The 18,860-nt window shown below is 42.9% G+C and overlaps 1 protein-coding gene across 6 annotated transcripts in view; it reads right to left on the bottom strand.

Moving 5' to 3' along the window:
- Positions 1 to 18,860, bottom strand: part of RNF38 (ring finger protein 38) — an 86,748-nt gene that overhangs the window by 14,179 nt on the left and 53,709 nt on the right. The window contains exons 1-2 of one of the 6 annotated variants that reach the window (XM_081176479.1): positions 9,363 to 9,466; positions 7,758 to 7,819 (exon numbers count right to left, since the gene is read on the bottom strand). The exons of 1 other annotated variant lie outside the window; for it this stretch is intronic. In XM_081176479.1, coding sequence (XP_081032605.1) covers positions 7,758 to 7,769 — 12 coding nt within the window. In that variant the 5' untranslated portion in view covers positions 7,770 to 7,819; positions 9,363 to 9,466. Of the gene's footprint in view, positions 1 to 7,757; positions 7,820 to 9,052; positions 9,263 to 9,362; positions 9,475 to 18,860 lie in introns of those variants that run through there. 4 more of the 6 variants (XM_081176480.1, XM_081176481.1, XM_081176483.1 and 1 more) reach the window with 4 other exon arrangements.

Raw genomic sequence — 18,860 nt, 5'->3', positions numbered from 1 at the left:
TGAAAGACACCCCCCCCACAGACCCTCTTGGTTGCTGAGATTAGCAGAGGAAGCCCTCGGTAGTTCCTCCTCCTCCGTCAGAGGCTTGGGGGCTGGCAGCCTGGGAGAGGGCATTCTCTGCAGTGGCCAACAAGCTGTGGAACTCACTCCCCACAGAGGTCCATCTGGCTCCTTCATTACACAGCTTTTGCAGACAGCTGAAGACACACCTCTTTAACCCTGGCTTTTGAAACTTGGGGTGTATATTTATTTTGATGATTGAAACTTGTTTTAAACTGTTTTTAATATTGTGTTTTGATGTTGTCACCCACCCTAGGACCTTACATTAAAGGCTGGGCAACAAATAAATAAATACTAGTGGGGCTGAGACCCACAAAGGGGTTGCATCCTGACCTGTGGATAGTTACAGTAACAGTTCCACTATCTATCTATCTATCTATCTATCGGTGGGCAAGCATAGAGTCCCATACTGCAAATTTGATAAGCTGGGTGACTACTGATTTCAGTTTACTTTATCAAAGCATGAGAAAATGCTCAAGTTTCATATATGCTATTGGAAACACTCCTCTACTGGCACAGCTCAGATACTATTTCAAGTTCCTGGTTGCCCACGAATTTCCAGCTCTGTGGTTCATACTGTCTAGGTGTCAAAACTGAGCTGTTCACAAATTAACAGAAAGCTACAATTAAACAAACTTTGGCTTTCTGGGAACAAGTCTCCTGGTGCGCACTTCTCAAATCAATGCCAACCCCTCTGTTGTGCCAGAAGGAAAGAACGCAGAGTGCTGGCATCCTGTTACGTGCAAATCAGCACTTGGGTCCACAACTTTCCCCCTCGTTTTTCACATACTGGCTTTGTGAGACCCCCCTCAAGTGATGACAAGACTGCAAAAATGGTAATGGGGACTAACAAGCAACAGGAGGTTTTGACACAAGAGTGGAGAGATGTTTGGTGAAGGCAGAAGGGCTAAGAAACACACAGATTGCCCAAGACTCGTGTCATCTTGATCACAAAGTTCCTCATTTTAAAAACAAATTTCTTCTAAGTTACTTTCTCAAAGTTGCAAGACCATGAAATAGTAAATCTTATAGCTCATGTATAACACAATATTATGTATTATACCCTAGTTCAGTGGGACCTGCTCCTAGGAAAGTTTGCTTAAAATTGCAGCAACACCAGACATTCACTGTACAAGCACTGACATTATCACCACATTCGTATGAATTTCTTTGTAAGAAGAGATATCCAAATTAAAATCTGTATTAAAAAAAACCCTTAGCATTCAGCAGAGAATGTGCACAAACCATTCCCATCGGAAGTGAGGCACTTCATCATTTAATTTATGCTAGCTCTGTCTGGAGGCACTGATATATTTCCAATAATCAGTTCCTCACAACCTATCATACTATTAACAACAAAGCTTAAATTCAACCATGGGAAAAACCTAGATTGAAAAATAGTAAGATTAGTTTTACCAAAGTTTCTTTTATGATTATATACAATAAACTCACTGCAAATTACCATATTTAGGGCATCTACACACTCCATGCTATTGTGTATTAAGTGCTGGATGCCGATGGCTTTTGGGGTTGATGGGCACACTGCAACCACTTTAATTCTAAATCAAAGTCTCCAATTCAGGACAAAATTTGGAACACCCCAGTGGTAACACTTCATTTGCAGTAACAGAAAGGAATTCAAGAATTTCACTTGCTTCTAAACCAAGCTCCCCCCCCAACTTAAAATCTGCTTTGATACAAAATAAAATCTGACCCATTCCAAACATCAAGCATTAACAAACCCACCTCAAGCCCATGTCCCGCACCATTAAAACCCATGTATTTAAACAGCTAAAGCTTTTAAAAGATACAATATTTATGAAGGGAACAAATCACTGTGGACCAGAACAGCTGGGTGCTACTTGACTGTTGTCTCTCTTGCTCTCCAGGCTGGAGCTCCCCTCTTGGGTCACCCAACTGCCTGAAAGTGCAGCAGATGCTATAAAAGTCAAACAATCCAGTCCTACTTATGCCCTTGGTTGTGCTTCCCTACTCCGTACAAGGACACAAACAATGCCTTCCTTCTATGGCTGCAGCCCCCTATTAAAGATTTTCAATACTGTCAAGCCAAAAAGAAATTAGTCTTTAGAGTGCAATATTTTCAACCAGAACTGCACACACTATCCCCCCTCCTCCCCCAAGTCATTTCCGAATACTGGTGTGAACACAATGCTTACTCAAACTAATATTGAGTTAGTAATGGCACAGTAAGTGCTCTAGGTCAACAACTTTCTCCATGAAGACTTAATATATACGAATAATTGCATCACCAGAAAAGACGTTGGAGCAAAAATGCACTCTTGCTTCCCTTGTGAGGCACCCTACCCCTTGACGAAATCTATCTTATTTGTGAATATTTTGATTCTACACATTTTAATTATTACATTTTAGTTATTAATTATTACACATTGTAATAATTAAAAAACGCAATGCTTGCTTTTTTAACAGAAAGATATGGCAATTATGCAATGCTTTGTGGCATAAATGCTACACCACACGCACTGTCTTCTAACTTCAGCTTTCTCCCAGCTACCCATTGAAGCATCTATCCCTATATACTACTGACTTCTAAAAATGTGGCCCACCTCTATCATTGTATGAAAAACAGCCACCATATGCCAAAATATTATAAAAAGTATGTGTGTGCATGCAAGACACATACAAGGAGGAGAAAAAAGTAGCAGGAAGACAGGAGATAAAGCAACTCTTTCTTCAGCCACCAAATTGTCATGTTTTCATTCTGTGCCAGGTATTACCTCCTTACTACTGGTACTGGAAAAACCTTAAACATAATTCCTTCTATTTCTTTTTCTCTAGTACGTTACCTAAGAAGGTGCACCAAATATTAAACTAGAAATTCTGCATATTTAGGAACTGGGATTACTCAAAATACCACCATAAAACTCAGAAAAGCTGTCTCTTTTACACTAGAAATCAGAACTTCTTAGAAGCCAAATTAGGATCTGATCAAGAAATTACTGATTGCAAGAATAAAGATCAATACAAGTTACAATTTTATGCAGATTATGCTGTATTAACCTACATGTTCAATTTATTGCAAAAGGTTTTTAAAATCTCCTTAAATCTCTGGAATCATCCATATAAATAGCAGCATATATGAAATGATACCTCTACGGAATGGTGGATTAGTGCAGGTTCAGGACATCCTTTTTTGCACACCATAGGCCCAAACAGAATATTTTGCAATTTAGACCACATATGAGAGTCACACATCTAAATAATTTGCAAGCTTTACAACCTTTTTGTATGTTTCCAAAGCAGCAATTTTATCATCAATTATTTGTTAAAGTAAGAACAATTAATATTTCAGACATATAAACACAAAATTTAAAAACAGCAGGATTAGGTATAAAATCAACATAAAAGCACCCCATAGTGGTGTTTCAGAATATAAACATGTACCTAAAGAGAGGAAGAGAGATTGATGGAGCGCCTGGGGAAAAGACTTTCATAGCGTAGTCACCAATTAAAAGGTTGTCTCTCTTTCACCATGCCACTAGCTATGGAACAGACAGCAGGGCCTCTGAAGCTCAGTCTGGGTAGGTTCATGTGTGTGCAGTTGGTCTTTGTACACTGTTTCTGGGCCTTTGGGGACTTTAAAAGGGTAGCATAAGCAATTTAAAATTAATTTTGGAAATGTATTGGCAACCAATGTAACTGATGCAGAATTTTTATAACATACATCAAACCTCCTTGCCCCTACTAGCAACTGGTGATTTTGTATGCTGGAACCAATTGATTTCCAGACTACCTTTAAAAAGGCAGCCCCATGTAGCCCAAACATTTCATCATTAAATACTTTTAAATCAGTAACATAAACAAGCAATTGTTCCATATCTATTCCCGCCCCCCAATTGGTCTAATTCAGATTTCCTATGTGAGGGGAAACCATAAAACAGAACCACCTTGGTTATATGCTGCGATTTAGTGGGCCACAAGGACATTCTTCCAACTTTATTATCAACAGCAATCCTTAGAGCCAGAATACTTGTGACAATATATGCAGCTGCAGCATTTGTTTAAGAATTATTTTTGGTCCAGATGCTCGTGCTGTCTTAGATCCTCCTTACGTGGCAATCCTATTTGAAATATTACAGTAAGGCATCTTGTGCAGTGTCCTTGTATGACTTCAAAATGTCTCAAATAAGGTAATTCTTCAAAGGTACATGGACTATATGTTCAAAAGATTTTGGATTATACTTCGACGTTGTTTTTGGAACTCGATTTAGCTGCAAACCAGTACTTATAGCAACCTTGTTCAGGACATGGCAAATCACTAGAAAATTGATTTTCCTTAGCAATTTAAATATTTTTTTATCTATTTATTTATTTTTAAATCAAACTTTAAATAAACTGTCAACTTTAGATATCAGATTAAGGCTGCTACAAAACACATTAGGCACCAGTCAGTTTCTTCCCTAAAGTGATTTCATGCTCTGGTTATCTCCCGCTTGGACTACTGCAATGCACTCTACGTGGGGCTACCTTTGAAGGTGACTCGGAAACTACAACTAATCCAGAATGCGGCAGCTAGACTGGTGACTGGGAGCGGCCGCCGAGACCATATAACACCGGTCTTGAAAGACCTACATTGGCTCCCAGTACGTTTCCGAGCACAATTCAAAGTGTTGGTGCTGACCTTTAAAGCCCTAAACGGCCTTGGTCCAGTATACCTGAAGGAGCGTCTCCACCCCTGTCATTCTGCCCAGACGCTGAGGTCCAGCGCCGAGGGCCTTCTGGCGGTTCCCTCATTGCGAGAAGCAAAGCTACAGGGAACCAGGGAGAGGGCTTTCTTGGTAGTGGCGCCCGCCCTGTGGAACGCCGTTCCAGCAGATGTCAAAGCGATAAACAACTACCTGACATTCAGAAGACATCTTAAGGCAGCCCTGTTCAGGGAAGTTTTTAATATGTGATATTTTACTGTATTTTTGGTTTCTATGGAAGCCGCCCAGAGTGGCTGGGGAGGTCCAGCCAGATGGGCGGGGTATAAATAAATTATTATTATTAATTATTAGAAATACAGGAGATATGGCACTAGAAAAGCTCACATATTATGGTATTGATCATTGGTTAGATCTCTCTGGCAAGATGTCTTAAGCTTCAGCAACAGAATGGTATGATCACTCTAATTTACACATTCAATTTTATGTTTTCCTCTGGCTGGGGCTTGTCTAAATGCAATTAAAGTTGGCCACCTAGGAGTTCTTTCATAGCTTAAAGGTTATGTGTTACTCAACCAGTCTCCAGATATATATCATTCTGGCATATCTAACGTATTTTATTTGTTTATGAAACAGTTGTGATTGGGAAGCGTGAGAAAATAAAAACATTTCAGGAGATACAGTTTTTGTTTTCAAATGCAAGAACGGTGCAAGAAAACATCCCTCCAATAATTTACTGTAGTTCGTCAATCTGTACAACTCAAATTGACTGAAAAATATAATACTGCATCCAACAGAGTACCTGCATAACAGTACCTCCTCTCCATCTCCTTGTGTGCCCTCCAAAAAACAACATCCCTGCTCTGGAGGGTTGGGGAACCCCCAGAACAGACTTGATGGTATGTGCAAGGCCACACAAAGAAAAGAGAGGTGTTCTTACACTCACAGGACTTCACTGACTACAGCCTCTTATTCTGTTATACTATTGGATAAATACAATAGTAGTCAAACTCTTCAAATAGCTAGTTTCCTGATCTCCAGATGTATATAGGACAGGCAGTTATCAGGATATATGTGAACTGCACAGATCTGACATGGGTGCCAAGTTGTTTTTAATTAAGTTTTTCACAAATGAAGATACCCCAAACAAGTAGTAGTGGTTCAAAAATGAATGAACAAAAATATTTGTTGGAGGTGGTTATACATCCCCAAGTACAGGGAAAAAAATGTTTTAGTTAAAATCCCAACATGTTCTTAATTACATGGAGTTGTATCAAACAATTGTGTGAATGGAAGACTCCTCACAGAACCAATCTTTCTCTCCCCTCCTCTCTGAGGACTCCTCTGAACAGAATGGCCTCAGTCATGAAGGGGAGGAGGAGGAATTGGTCAAATTTGCACAGGTATGTCTTGCATGAGGCTCCAGACAGAGGGGGATGGGATGGGAAGACCGCAGAGGGGACAGTGAACCATTGGATACAACAAATACCGTATTTTTTGCACCATAACACTCACTTTTTTCCTCCTAGAAAGTAAGGGGAAATGTCTGTGCGTGTTATGGAGGGAATGCCTACGGGTGGCATGCCTGCGGATTTTCCTCCTCTAAAAGCTACGTGCGTGTTATGGTCGGGTGCGTGTTACAGAGCGAAAAATACGGTACTTTTTTATAGGTTCAGCAGTTCATAAGCTTTTAAAGAGAGTTCTGGATATCTAAAGTTATTATGCCTCTCAAATAAGCTCTCTTCCTCACAAATATATATTTATGTACACATATTTAGTGTCCACTTTTATTTCCACTCATTTAGAATTTCTTTCCAGGTGCAAGAACTTGAGTGTATGCATTTTAAACAACAAAATAATGCACACAGAACAGAAAAGCAACCATTTTTCTCACAATGGCCCACAATATACTTCAAAGAGTGACCTAGTGTATAGGTAAAAGGTAAAGTATATATAAGTGTATAGACTTAGTGTATATATGTAACACATTGCAATAGTCTAAACTTGAAGTTACCAGAGTGTAGACTACAGAAGTTAGGCTGTCCCTGTCCAAATGAGGGTTCACTTGGGCCACCAGACAAGCTTATGAAAGGCATTCCACATCGCTGAAAGCACTTCAGTCTCAAGCGACAGCAATTGATCCAAAAGTACCTCCAAGCTAGGTACCTGCTCCTCCTTCAGAGAGCACGCAATGTTATCCAGATTATGCCACACCCCACCCATCCAGTCTAGGGAACCACGCACTAACAGTGCCTCAGTTGTGTCTGGATTAAGCTTCAGATTATTGGCTCTCATCCCGCCCCTTACTGAGGCAAGGTATCAACCTAGCACATCCACTGCCACACCTGCGCATGCAAAAGAAAAGGGAGAGTTGTGTGTCATCAGCACATTGCTGACAATGCACTCCCAAAAGTCCAGATGATCCTCGCTCAGCAGTTTCATGTAGATGTTGAACAGCATAGGAGTAAAATCAAACACTGCAAAACCCCACACTGAAGGCTCCATGGGGCCAAAAAATATTCCCCAAGCACCACTTTTGGAGAATGACCATCCAAACAGAAATGGAACAACAAAGAGTGGTGCTGCCCACACCTAATTTGGACAACCACTCCAGAAGAATGCCATGCTCAAAAGTATTGAAAGCAACTGAGATATCAAGGAGAATTAACAGGGCCATAGCCCCCCCCCCCCGCCTCTCTCCCAACAAAGGTACGGTAATTTTGAAGTATTTTATTAATCACACGATGTAAGAGAAACTGCACAACTCACACTGACACCATTCTTGAAAGAATGGCAAACAGTTCTGTTTACCAAAATGTAAACCCCCCAGATCTGCCCTACAAGTACTATCTACACTAATCATGCAGAACTATGGAAACAAGTGGACTAATTTTACACAAGTATGCAATGTGTCTTCAGGAAAACTGCTAAGTATGCAATTAAAGAAATTGTATAGCTTTTCAATAATCCATGTAGACACTGTCATACAATTCCTTACACTGCTGTCACACCAACCTTTCTTTTCATTCTTCACTGAACACTTTTTCCTCTCCCAATGTTTTCTCTGTCCACTCCACCTATTTCAGAAGAACAACATATAAATGCTTTTTGTACCTGGACTAAAACTGCTACTAAAAAAGGTAGAACAAGTTAACAAATGTGAAGGGTGCATTAATCCCATGTTTTTCACAAAAAACATCTCACCACACTGAATTCTTTACATGTTTATTCTCAAAGCACTTGAAAATAGCAGCAACAACTTTGGGGAGGTGGAGTAAAGAATGGAGGATATAACAGTAATTAGAATAAACTCATTTATATAAAAGGATATCCCTACAGAACTAACAAAATCTCTTGTGACACAATACTAGGAAAAATGTTTTGCAGCTATATTATAAGCATCATTCAGCACTAGCAAATACTGATTCTAATGATTTACTACACTACCCCATATGTGGCCACTGTGGCTTAGTTTGCCATGCTCCTTTGTACAAACTCTTTTAGTAACACGATTATCTATATTTGGTCAATTTATAGGAAATATGTTCCAAAGAAAGAAAGATTACTGGGTTAACTTCTAAGCACTTAGAAGCCATTCACTTCTCCCTCAGAAGTCACATACAACTAAAAGGTAAGCACAACAGCGCAGTTTTCCTTGCCTTCTCCTCCCCTGCTTGAGCAGATGACAAGTTCCATAGGGCACGGAAGGGGGTGTGCTGATTAAATTGCCCTATAAAACAATCTGCTCATTTACATTTTAAATAATATATAAATTAAAGGCAAACGGATAGGGTGTTTCATTTAAAAATCAATATGCCCTCTACAAACACATAGCAATGCACAATAGAGGGTTGTTGATAGTTGGGTAGGAGACACAAGGGGCAAGACTCGTTTTCCACTCGGGAAAGTGGTGTGTGTGTGGGGGGGGATCAAAGCAAGCACACACCCCTCCCCACAGCCATTTGGGGCCACTGCTTTCAGTGGGTCCTGCCGCCCTTTATTCATAGTGCAATTTTGGATCCAGCGCGTCCCATTTTTGCTGTTCCTTCCTTTTGCTAATTTACCTATCGGTAAACGTGTCAGCCGCCCACCCGTGCATCGGGCGGGAAAGCCCCCCAGAGGTTAGCAGCGTCTTGCAGACAGCTCCCCCCATCCGGGATTGTTTCGGAAAAGAGCTTATCATCCCTTCCCGGATCCGCCTGTAAGCCAGGAAGGGCAGATCCTGATGGAATGGAGCCGAACTGGGGGCGGGAGGGGAGAGAGATAAACCGATCCCAGATTTCTCGCTCTCCCCACGCAGGCACAGGTACCTGAGCGGAGCCAGCGGGAAACTCCTCCGGTCTGGGGGCGGCGACGGCCACCGCTGGCAGCAGCAGCAGCAGCAGGCCCGGGCTTCCCTCCACACCAGCACCGCCTCCTTCTCCTCCGCCCCCTGCAATGGCTTCCGGGATAATCAGCGGGACTCCATCCGCCCATCACAAGCAGGGAGGACCCGGCCGCCGCGGCGCCGCCGCCGCCAGCACTCCCGGAGCCGTCCCCTCCCGCCGCCGCCGCCACCTCCGCCGCCGCGCTCCATGATGCTCCAGCCCCGCCCCCTCCCTCTGGAACCCCTCCACCTACCATTCGGCCAGCAGGGATACAGTGACGTCACCTGAATTGACTTCCCGGCTTACCAATCGCGGTTGCCAAGCTGCCCAGCCCGCCCGCGAGCCCTCGGGCTCCGCCTCCTTTTGCCCCTCTCTCTCCCCCCCGCCCGCCCGCGTCTTCCTTTGTTTTAGCTCAGTTACGCGGAGACCACCGCACAGGGTAGGTCTGCTTTACGTCAACGCGATGACGCAGGCAGCGACGACACGCACGCGCTGTATGTAAATAAAAAAACAAGTTGGGTTTTTTTTGCGGCGCCTGCGCACGTGCTTACAGAACAGCCCTTCCTGTATCGGCTCTTTCCTTTAAGGGAGGCGGAGCCGAGGCCGCTTTTTAGTTTCAATTTGTAGCTGCCGCTTCCTCGCACCAGTTCCCTGCGGGGCCCACTTTCTGCTTGGGCTGCGAGTACAGCAGTCCCCCTTCTTCCAGATGGAGCCCCCACGTCGACAGCAGTATGTTGTTGTTATCGTTTAGTCGTGTCCGACTCTTCGTGACCCCCTGGACCAGAGCACGCCAGGCACCCCTGTCCTCCACTGCCTCCCGCAGTTTGGTCAAACTCATGCTGGTAGCTTCGAGAACACCGTCCAGCCATCTCGTCCTCTGTCGTCCCCTTCTCCTTGTGCCCTCCATCTTTCCCAACATCAGGGTCTTCTCCAGGGAGTCTTCTCTTCTCATGAGGTGGCCAAAGTCTTGGAGCCTCAGCTTCAGGATCTGTCCTTCCAGTGAGCACTCAGGGCTGATTTCCTTCAGAATGGAGAGGTTTGATCTTCTTGCAGCCCATGGGACTCTCAAGAGTCTCCTCCAGCACCACAATTCAAAAGCATCAATTCTTCGGCAATCAGCCTTCTTTATGGTCCAGCTCTCACTTCCATACATCACTACTGGGAAAACCATGGCTTTTACTATACAGACCTTTGTTGGCAAGGTGATGTCTCTGCTTTTTAAGATGCTGTCTAGGTTTGTCATTGCTTTTCTCCCAAGAAGCAGGTGTCTTTTAATTTCGTGGCTGCTGTCACCATCTGCAGTGATCATGGAGCCCAAGAAAGTAAAATCTCTCATTGCCTCTATTTCTTCCCCTTCTATTTGCCAGCAATGTAGCTTTGAGTTAACAGCTGCTGGAAGACGGACGAGGGCTGCTTCCTTCGTGGGCTGTTTTCTGAGCAGGCAGGAGGCGGCTGACTGGAAACACGAACCTTTTGCCTTAAGAGGCGAGGGTTGAAATCTAAGCGGAGGGAGCAGTAAACTCTGCCTTAAGTCTCAAAAACCGAATTTTAAAAAGGCTATAGTGCAGTAGTTCACGGTAATTCTCAGTCTTTACAGTAAATATGAAAAGAGGGGGGAAGAGAAAGAGAGACCTTGACAGTGCGACAATGAGAGCTGCTTAAAGTGATAGATCCAGAATTCAAGAGAGCAAACCCCCAGCTCTGTTTAGCCCCAAAAAACTTGCCTCACGCTTCAAAACACCAGAACATCCTACCAATCTGATTAGGCAACCGATTAAATAAACATAGGGCAAACTGTCTTAATGGGAAGGCAAAAAAACCCATCTGCTTTTATAGTACAGTAATTACTATCAGCTCTTTCAATTTGATGGAGGGCACAAGGAGAAGGGGACGACAGAGAATGAGATGGTTGGATGGTGTTCTTGAAGCTACCAGCATGAGTTTGATCAAACTGCGGGAGGCAGTGGAGGACAGAAGTGCCTGGCGTGCTCTGGTCCATGGGGTCACGAAGAGTCGGACACGACTAAACGACTAAACAACAACAATTACTATCAAGATGTGGCAGGCCAATTTCAGAATTTATTTCCTCATTGGGTAGACCTAGATTAGCAACTGTTGCTAAGCCTAGCACCCTATTTTGACAGGCAAAGATTCCCAAAGCGATTTTTTCCCCTTTCAAAAAGTTATTAGAAAGAGACTTTCCCTTGTTGGGTAGGTGCATCAGAAAGACACTAGGGTAATACGGCCAATAGCAATTCCAACAAGCTTTAAGGTTCATTCAAATACAGCAAGCCAAGGGTGGTGGTACATGATCATAGACTGGCTTTAACTAGCTTCACATGGACTGGCTACATATAATAATAATTATAATAATTTTTATTTATACACTGCGCTCTCCAGCCAAGGCCGGGCTCAGGATGGCTAACAAGCAATAATAAAAACAAGTTGAATGAACACAACTTAAAAACAAGATTAAAATACAACATTAAAATACTGAAACATTAAAATATTAAAACGCAGCCTCATCACCGGAGGAGAAAGGAAAAAGAAAGAGGGGGAGGGTATCAAATTGGCTCCAAGCCAAAGGCCAGGCGGAACAACTCTGTCTTACAGCCCTGCGGAAAGAGATCAGTTCCTGCAGGGATATGTGTTCCAACACTGACGAAGAGATAAAAAATTCTAGGTATCTTAAGTGACTGAGCCCTAGAACAGCGGTCCTGGTACTGACCTGAGGGGCGACAACCTGGATTTCAGCTTGAGTGATAAGTGCTGTCAAACCAACTGGGAGCCATTGTGCTACTAAATTAAATATACATATAAATGGCCAATTGAAAAAAAAATAATTCAACACAGGCACATTTGACTCCAAAAATGAGAGTACTAGTAAAATCACAGGAGAAAATATATATATTTTCGTCGAAACGTCGCCTAGACACCCCAACTCTTACACGGGAAGACACCCGAAGACACCAAAACCTGCATTCCTGTACCCGTGAAAATCTACGAAAGCATATATATATATATATATATATATATATATATATATATATATATTTGCTTTCGTAGATTTTCACGGGTACAGGAATGTAGGTTTTGGTGTCTTCGGGTGTCTTCCCGTGTAAGAGTTGGGGTGTCTAGGCGACGTTTCGACGAGGTCTCACTCGTCATCTTCAGGCTGGTGCTTTCGGCTTCTTGTTACTAGAACAGAGCAGGATCTCAGTGTTTGAGTTCCTATAAATACTGTTGAGGGGGTGTGGTGTATAGCCTCCAACGTTCTGGGCAGAGAGGAAGTTCCTAGGTTAATGTGCCTTTTCTTCTTTTGTTCATTAATTACTTGAGGGATATCTTGAGTGATTACTTGAGTGATATTCTGAGTACCACTTAGGAGGGTCATTAGGTGTGGATTAGTTGCTAAAGCTTTCGTGTCTTGACGTCTTGACCTTGTAAAGAGTTTTTCTGAGAAGATGGCTGTACTGCACTTAGTTGTGCTCTGGCTTGGCTTCGTGTATAGGGGCGAGCTGTGGTTTTGTGCCCTGTGCCAGCCAGATCTGTGTAGGGATTGCAGGGGGGTGCAGCATCCGGAGGTGCCACTATGGTTTGGCTACTGGATGGTGTCTGTAATTTATCTGTGGAGAGGGTCTGGGTTTGGGTCTGGTGTGGTTGATTGGAGATGGCGTTCTGTGTGCCTCTGGTTCTGGTGTCGGTTTTTGTGGGGAGGGCTAATTTCCAGATGTCTGGCAGGCGGGACGTGTCGTCACGCTTGTTCATGTTGTGAGGGTGTTTCTCTATCTCGATGGCTTCCATGATTATTCTCTTGTGGTGATGTTCCATGTTAAAGAGCAATTTGGAATCTGCAAAATTAATTTCGTGTCCTGTTTCTTTCATGTGTTGGTAAAGAGAGGAAGTTTTTTCTTCTTTTTTGACGGCATTCTTGTGTTCTGCGATACGTGCATTTATTCGTCTGTTTGTTTGTCCAATGTACGTGGCTGGGCAGACTTTGCAGGGTATTTCATAGACCCCTTGGTTTTCTAACTGGATGCAAAACCTACATCCCGATGACCTACTTGTGAGCTTCGATGTTGTATCTCTCTTCACACAAGTGCCCATTAATGAAGCCTTGACAGCCATTCAAAACAAATACAATCCCCCCGAATACATCCTGGACCTGACCAACCACTGCCTAACCAACACGTACTTCATCCACAATGGACAAAGATACAAACAGATAGAAGGAGCACCTATGGGATCACCCCTCTCACCGGTCATCGCAAATCTGTACATGGAACACTTTGAAACCAATGCTTTAGACAAGTCAGAACACAAACCCAAACTTTGGCTCAGATATGTTGACGACACCTTTGTAATTTGGCCACACGGGAAGGAAAAACTAGATAGCTTCCTCACACATCTCAACAGCCTACACCCCAAAATACAATTCACTATGGAAATAGAAGCCAACAACCAACTTCCCTTCCTTGACGTCCTAATCTACAAAAAACCTGATGGCTCCCTAGGACACACTATCTACCGGAAAAAAACACACACCAACCGCTACTTACATGCACAATCACACCACCACCCTGCACAAATAAACTCCGTAGCCAAGACTCTCATCTCCAGAACCAAACGCCTGGCTGACAAAGACCACTTGACAACTGAGTTACAGAATCTCTCAAATGTGTTAATCGCCAACGGATACCAGCAAAACAGGGTTACGAAGCTAATCCAAAAAGAAACACCCCCCAAAAACCAAGACACAGAAGAAAACAATGGCATGGCCCTCCTTCCTTATATCAAGGGCACTACAGATAAAATTAGCAAAATCCTCCATAAACACAATATCAAAACAGCCTTTTGCACCAACCAAAAAATAGCCAATATCCTCAGAAACCCAAAAGATAAAATCCAGTTAGAAAACCAAGGGGTCTATGAAATACCCTGCAAAGTCTGCCCAGCCACGTACATTGGACAAACAAACAGACGAATAAATGCACGTATCGCAGAACACAAGAATGCCGTCAAAAAAGAAGAAAAAACTTCCTCTCTTTACCAACACATGAAAGAAACAGGACACGAAATTAATTTTGCAGATTCCAAATTGCTCTTTAACATGGAACATCACCACAAGAGAATAATCATGGAAGCCATCGAGATAGAGAAACACCCTCACAACATGAACAAGCGTGACGACACGTCCCGCCTGCCAGACATCTGGAAATTAGCCCTCCCCACAAAAACCGACACCAGAACCAGAGGCACACAGAACGCCATCTCCAATCAACCACACCAGACCCAAACCCAGACCCTCTCCACAGATAAATTACAGACACCATCCAGTAGCCAAACCATAGTGGCACCTCCGGATGCTGCACCCCCCTGCAATCCCTACACAGATCTGGCTGGCACAGGGCACAAAACCACAGCTCGCCCCTATACACGAAGCCAAGCCAGAGCACAACTAAGTGCAGTACAGCCATCTTCTCAGAAAAACTCTTTACAAGGTCAAGAGGTCAAGACACGAAAGCTTTAGCAACTAATCCACACCTAATGACCCTCCTAAGTGGTACTCAGAATATCACTCAAGTAATCACTCAAGATATCCCTCAAGTAATTAATGAACAAATGAAGAAAAGGCACATTAACCTAGGAACTTCCTCTCTGCCCAGAACGTTGGAGGCTATACACCACACCCCCTCAACAGTATTTATAGGAACTCAAACACTGAGATCCTGCTCTGTTCTAGTAACAAGAAGCCGAAAGCACCAGCCTGAAGATGACGAGTGAGACCTCGTCGAAACGTCGCCTAGACACCCCAACTCTTACACGGGAAGACACCCGAAGACACCAAAACCTACATACATACATATATATATATATATATATATATATATATATATGTGTGTGTGTGTGTGTATGTACACACACACACACACACACACACTCTTTATACCCCGCCCACCCTGATATTGTATATCAAAATATACAATACACCAAGTGCCCAAGTGCTCACCAGACCCAACTATCTGCGCTGGTCCCCTTTGAGCTTTGGGGAATAGTTAGGGAGGCCACTTTCATGCAGGGTCTTATAAAAAGAGAGGAGTCAGACTGAAGAGAAGAGAAATATACTTTTCCATTTCCCTTCCTGCAATACTTTCCTCCACTGAGCTAGGATCAGCCAATCACTTTGGCTGACAATAGTATGCCTGTCTATTTTTCGAAGTACTTTGGCTGCTGTATTTGCTTCCCAGATGCATTTTTAAAGCTCAACCTCAAGGCTAATTAATCAGCAATTTTTAACCAGCAATTTTCACAGTGACATTATTTTATGCAAATAAGTAGTGGTGGCTGTGGCTGCCCCCTCCAAGAGAGGCACCAGTACAAAACTCATGAGGATACAAGGCTGATGACAGATCGAAAGCAGTGAAGTGCAAACAACACCACCACCACCACACAATGGGGGAGTTGAAAGGGGATAGATTTTTTTAAAGCAAGTTGCCCAATTTGACTTAAAGGTTTGGATGTTTCACTTGATTTTAATAGAATGAAAATGTATATAGATATAACATAGGTCAAAAGACTGAGCACTCAAACATTACAAAATAACAGATTTGTTCAACATTGCTCCAAAAAACAAACCAAGAATCATATATATTGTATCTTTAACTAAGACCACAGAGTTTTGAAATTATATGTTTTGATAACAACCATAATTGGGACTGGGGAGAGGCAGAGCAGCAGATCCACCACAACATCCCAAGCCCTTCTGGCTCACACCAGTGAGGGCAAAAAATGGTGGGTGGTGGTTGCTCTGATCTTTCTTTCTTTCTTTCTTTCTTTCTTTCTTTCTTTCTTTCTTTCTTTCTTTTCCAGCTTCATGGATCCATGGGGCTTTGGCAGGAGCATACGTAGGGATTGGTTAGGTTGGCCCCCACTAAGGGCCCAGGCAGGAACATAAATTGTGCCTTTCTACTCTGGCTCGGAGTGGCTAGGACTCCACCCATCTGTGTGTTCTGGGGCCACTCCTCTGCTTCTCTGAGTGGCCAGGCAAGGAACGCAGGCTCTTCCAGGCACCTCAGCAGAGGAATCTGGCTGCTGGCATGGGCTGCCACAGGAAGCCAGGAAGGCAGATTGACCAATGGAGGAGGAGAGGGAGGCGGAGCAGAGCGGAGCCAACCCCAATGCCCACAGAGGAAGTCACTGGTGGAGTGCAATAGACAAAAAACCACCTTTTTTGTTTCTTGTCCATGGTCTCTCCTGGCTTCAGAGGTGCCAATACAGCTCCTTGCCAAGGATGCAAAGGAGCGTAGGTACGCTTTTGGTTGCCTGCCCACACTTCCTATTGCCAGCAGTAGCCTTCCACCTGCCTGAGCAAAGCCAAAGCCTCCATGGCAGTAGAGCCCTTGCAGTTGACAGAAACACCTCCCTGCCAAAAGAGAGGCCACCTCTTTTACCAGCCATGAACCACAGAAGATTGTGCATTGAAAATGTACAAACACACAAATACTTCTTTGCCCCATCAACTTACTCAAGTCAAAGGGACATCAAAATTGCTGCCGTAATTCTACAAGAGAAAACCTAGTACACAAGTAGTCAAAAATTACAGTAGCAATTTTAATACGCCTAAAAAAAATGGGACGTTTTATGTAACTGCTGAAACATGTGCCACAAAGCATACCTCATAATAGCAGCCAGCACTAGAGCAGAGAGCAAGCCAAAAATACCAGGATAGGAGCCTGGCTTTTGTTGGCAGCTGCAACAGAACATGGCATTATCTAATGCTACTGCCAGTCACCATGGGAACCACAAGCAGCTATATTAGTTCAGGTGGAAATAAGTTGTAGTGGATAGCATAGACTGGGAAAGACCAGAAGTCAAGAAGATCAGAGCAGACGTTGCTGCACTGTGGCAGTGGTGTGAAAAAGCCAGGGAAGTTTTCCCCTTGATTAAACACCAACCTAGTGCATGGGGGCGTGTTCCACTGGTAATTTTTCATAATTCATTCAGAAATATTTAGGATTGTTCCAGATGTGGATGATTACCAGGTAGGCAGGCACATGTGTGCATGCACACATTACGCCATGTCAGCAAGCAGTTTCATTGGTAAATTTGTACTTGCCCTATCAAGTGCAAATCTGTGACAAAGGTATTTTATTACTATTGCACTAGTATTACAGGAACCTATTGATCAGTGCCTATGACATTCACATGAGGAGCACTCACATTTACCCTGTTTCTGATGCTACACCATTATAAAGAAATAAAAAAACCTTATCACTCTTCCACACATGTACACCTCAAGGTATTTCTTGCTGGGGTGTTGCTGAATTTGGCTAACTTCAGTAATGAAAATGCAGCAGACAGAAAAAAGACTTAATTAGGAAAAACTCTATATAATCATAAACAATTTGAAAACATTATTTTTCTCCTGAATCTTTTTTTTAAAATCTCTCTCACATTTCATAGATAGCAAGCAAATAAGAGATGCCAATAATAAATATTGTCGTCATTTCCTCTTCTCTGCATCTGCTGAGTACATATCCTGAGGTAAAGCGAAGCAATACCTTCTTCCAAGAGAACAGCCCCAAACAAATTATGTAGCCAGTCACAAAACACTGCCTAAAGAAAGGGAGGCCTTTCTTTTTTAAAAGCACGCTTTCTACTTCAGTCTAACAGGACCAAAATAATAACTAGCTCTAAAAGGAATGTAGCAAGAAGCAGTTTGAGAGAAAAGGAAAAACATAAAAAGATGATAATATACATTGGGGTCGGGGAACAGTGAAGAATGTTGAGGAGGAGTTTTTTGTATAATTTTTCAGCTGTAAAGTTGTGCCTGTGGTTTTTCAACGCTTTACTTTCGAATGCTTTACTTTCAGAGTCCACGCTACACAATGAGTTTGCCGCTAAGGCATGTTCTAGGTTGCATGCTCAGCTGACATATCTTTCAGGCCTCAGCATCACCAAAGATCAACTGAGTGCATGGCATAACAGACACACACACACACACACACACACACACACGACTGATGGTGGGCAGGCAAATGATCTCCTAAGTCACCTCAACATTTCTGATCTCATTTAGGAGCTTCTAAAGAATCACAGGGTTTCCTGGAAAACATTTTGTGAACTAAATGAATTAAAGGCACACTGATTTTGTCTGATCTGGATTCTGTGTTTAGATAGCTCTCCATGCCATGTTCAGTCATTTAATCAGTCCCTGCTTTGTCTTCCTTCTGCACATGAAGTGCAAACTGTTGCAGCTAGAAGCAATCAATATACATTTTCCCCAATGCTATGGGCATGATCTCTCCCAAAGAGGTGTCGCTCCCACTCCATATTAGCCTTTAGTAAGGGTTGTAAAGCACATCTATTCTGTTTGGCTTTTGGCTTGCTCTCCCCCCTGCCCCCCCCCAGTTGCTGTCTATTCTGTATTTTCATTTTTGTTTTAATTGTGTAAAACACCTTAAGCTTCAAAACAGCAGCTGAGAAATGTTTTAAAATAAAATATAGTGTATGTGTGTTACAGCAGAATAATACAACCACTGACAAAATTTCTTTTTTATATGTGATATACACTTACTTCTGCCTGATGTAAAAAAATACACAAAATGCAGTTTCACTAGCCCTATAAAATTATTTCCTATCTGGTCTTACCTCCGGGGAACATTACCAAACAGCATTTTTGCAACTTTCTTGCCTTTTAGAAAGCAATGAAACCTGCCTCTCTGGCACAGAAATGTCATTTAATTTTAAA

Source organism: Podarcis bocagei, assembly GCF_964188305.1.
Source record: "Podarcis bocagei genome assembly, chromosome: 17".
NCBI lineage: Eukaryota > Metazoa > Chordata > Lepidosauria > Squamata > Lacertidae > Podarcis > Podarcis bocagei.
This window is presented reverse-complemented; position numbering and strand designations above follow the sequence as displayed.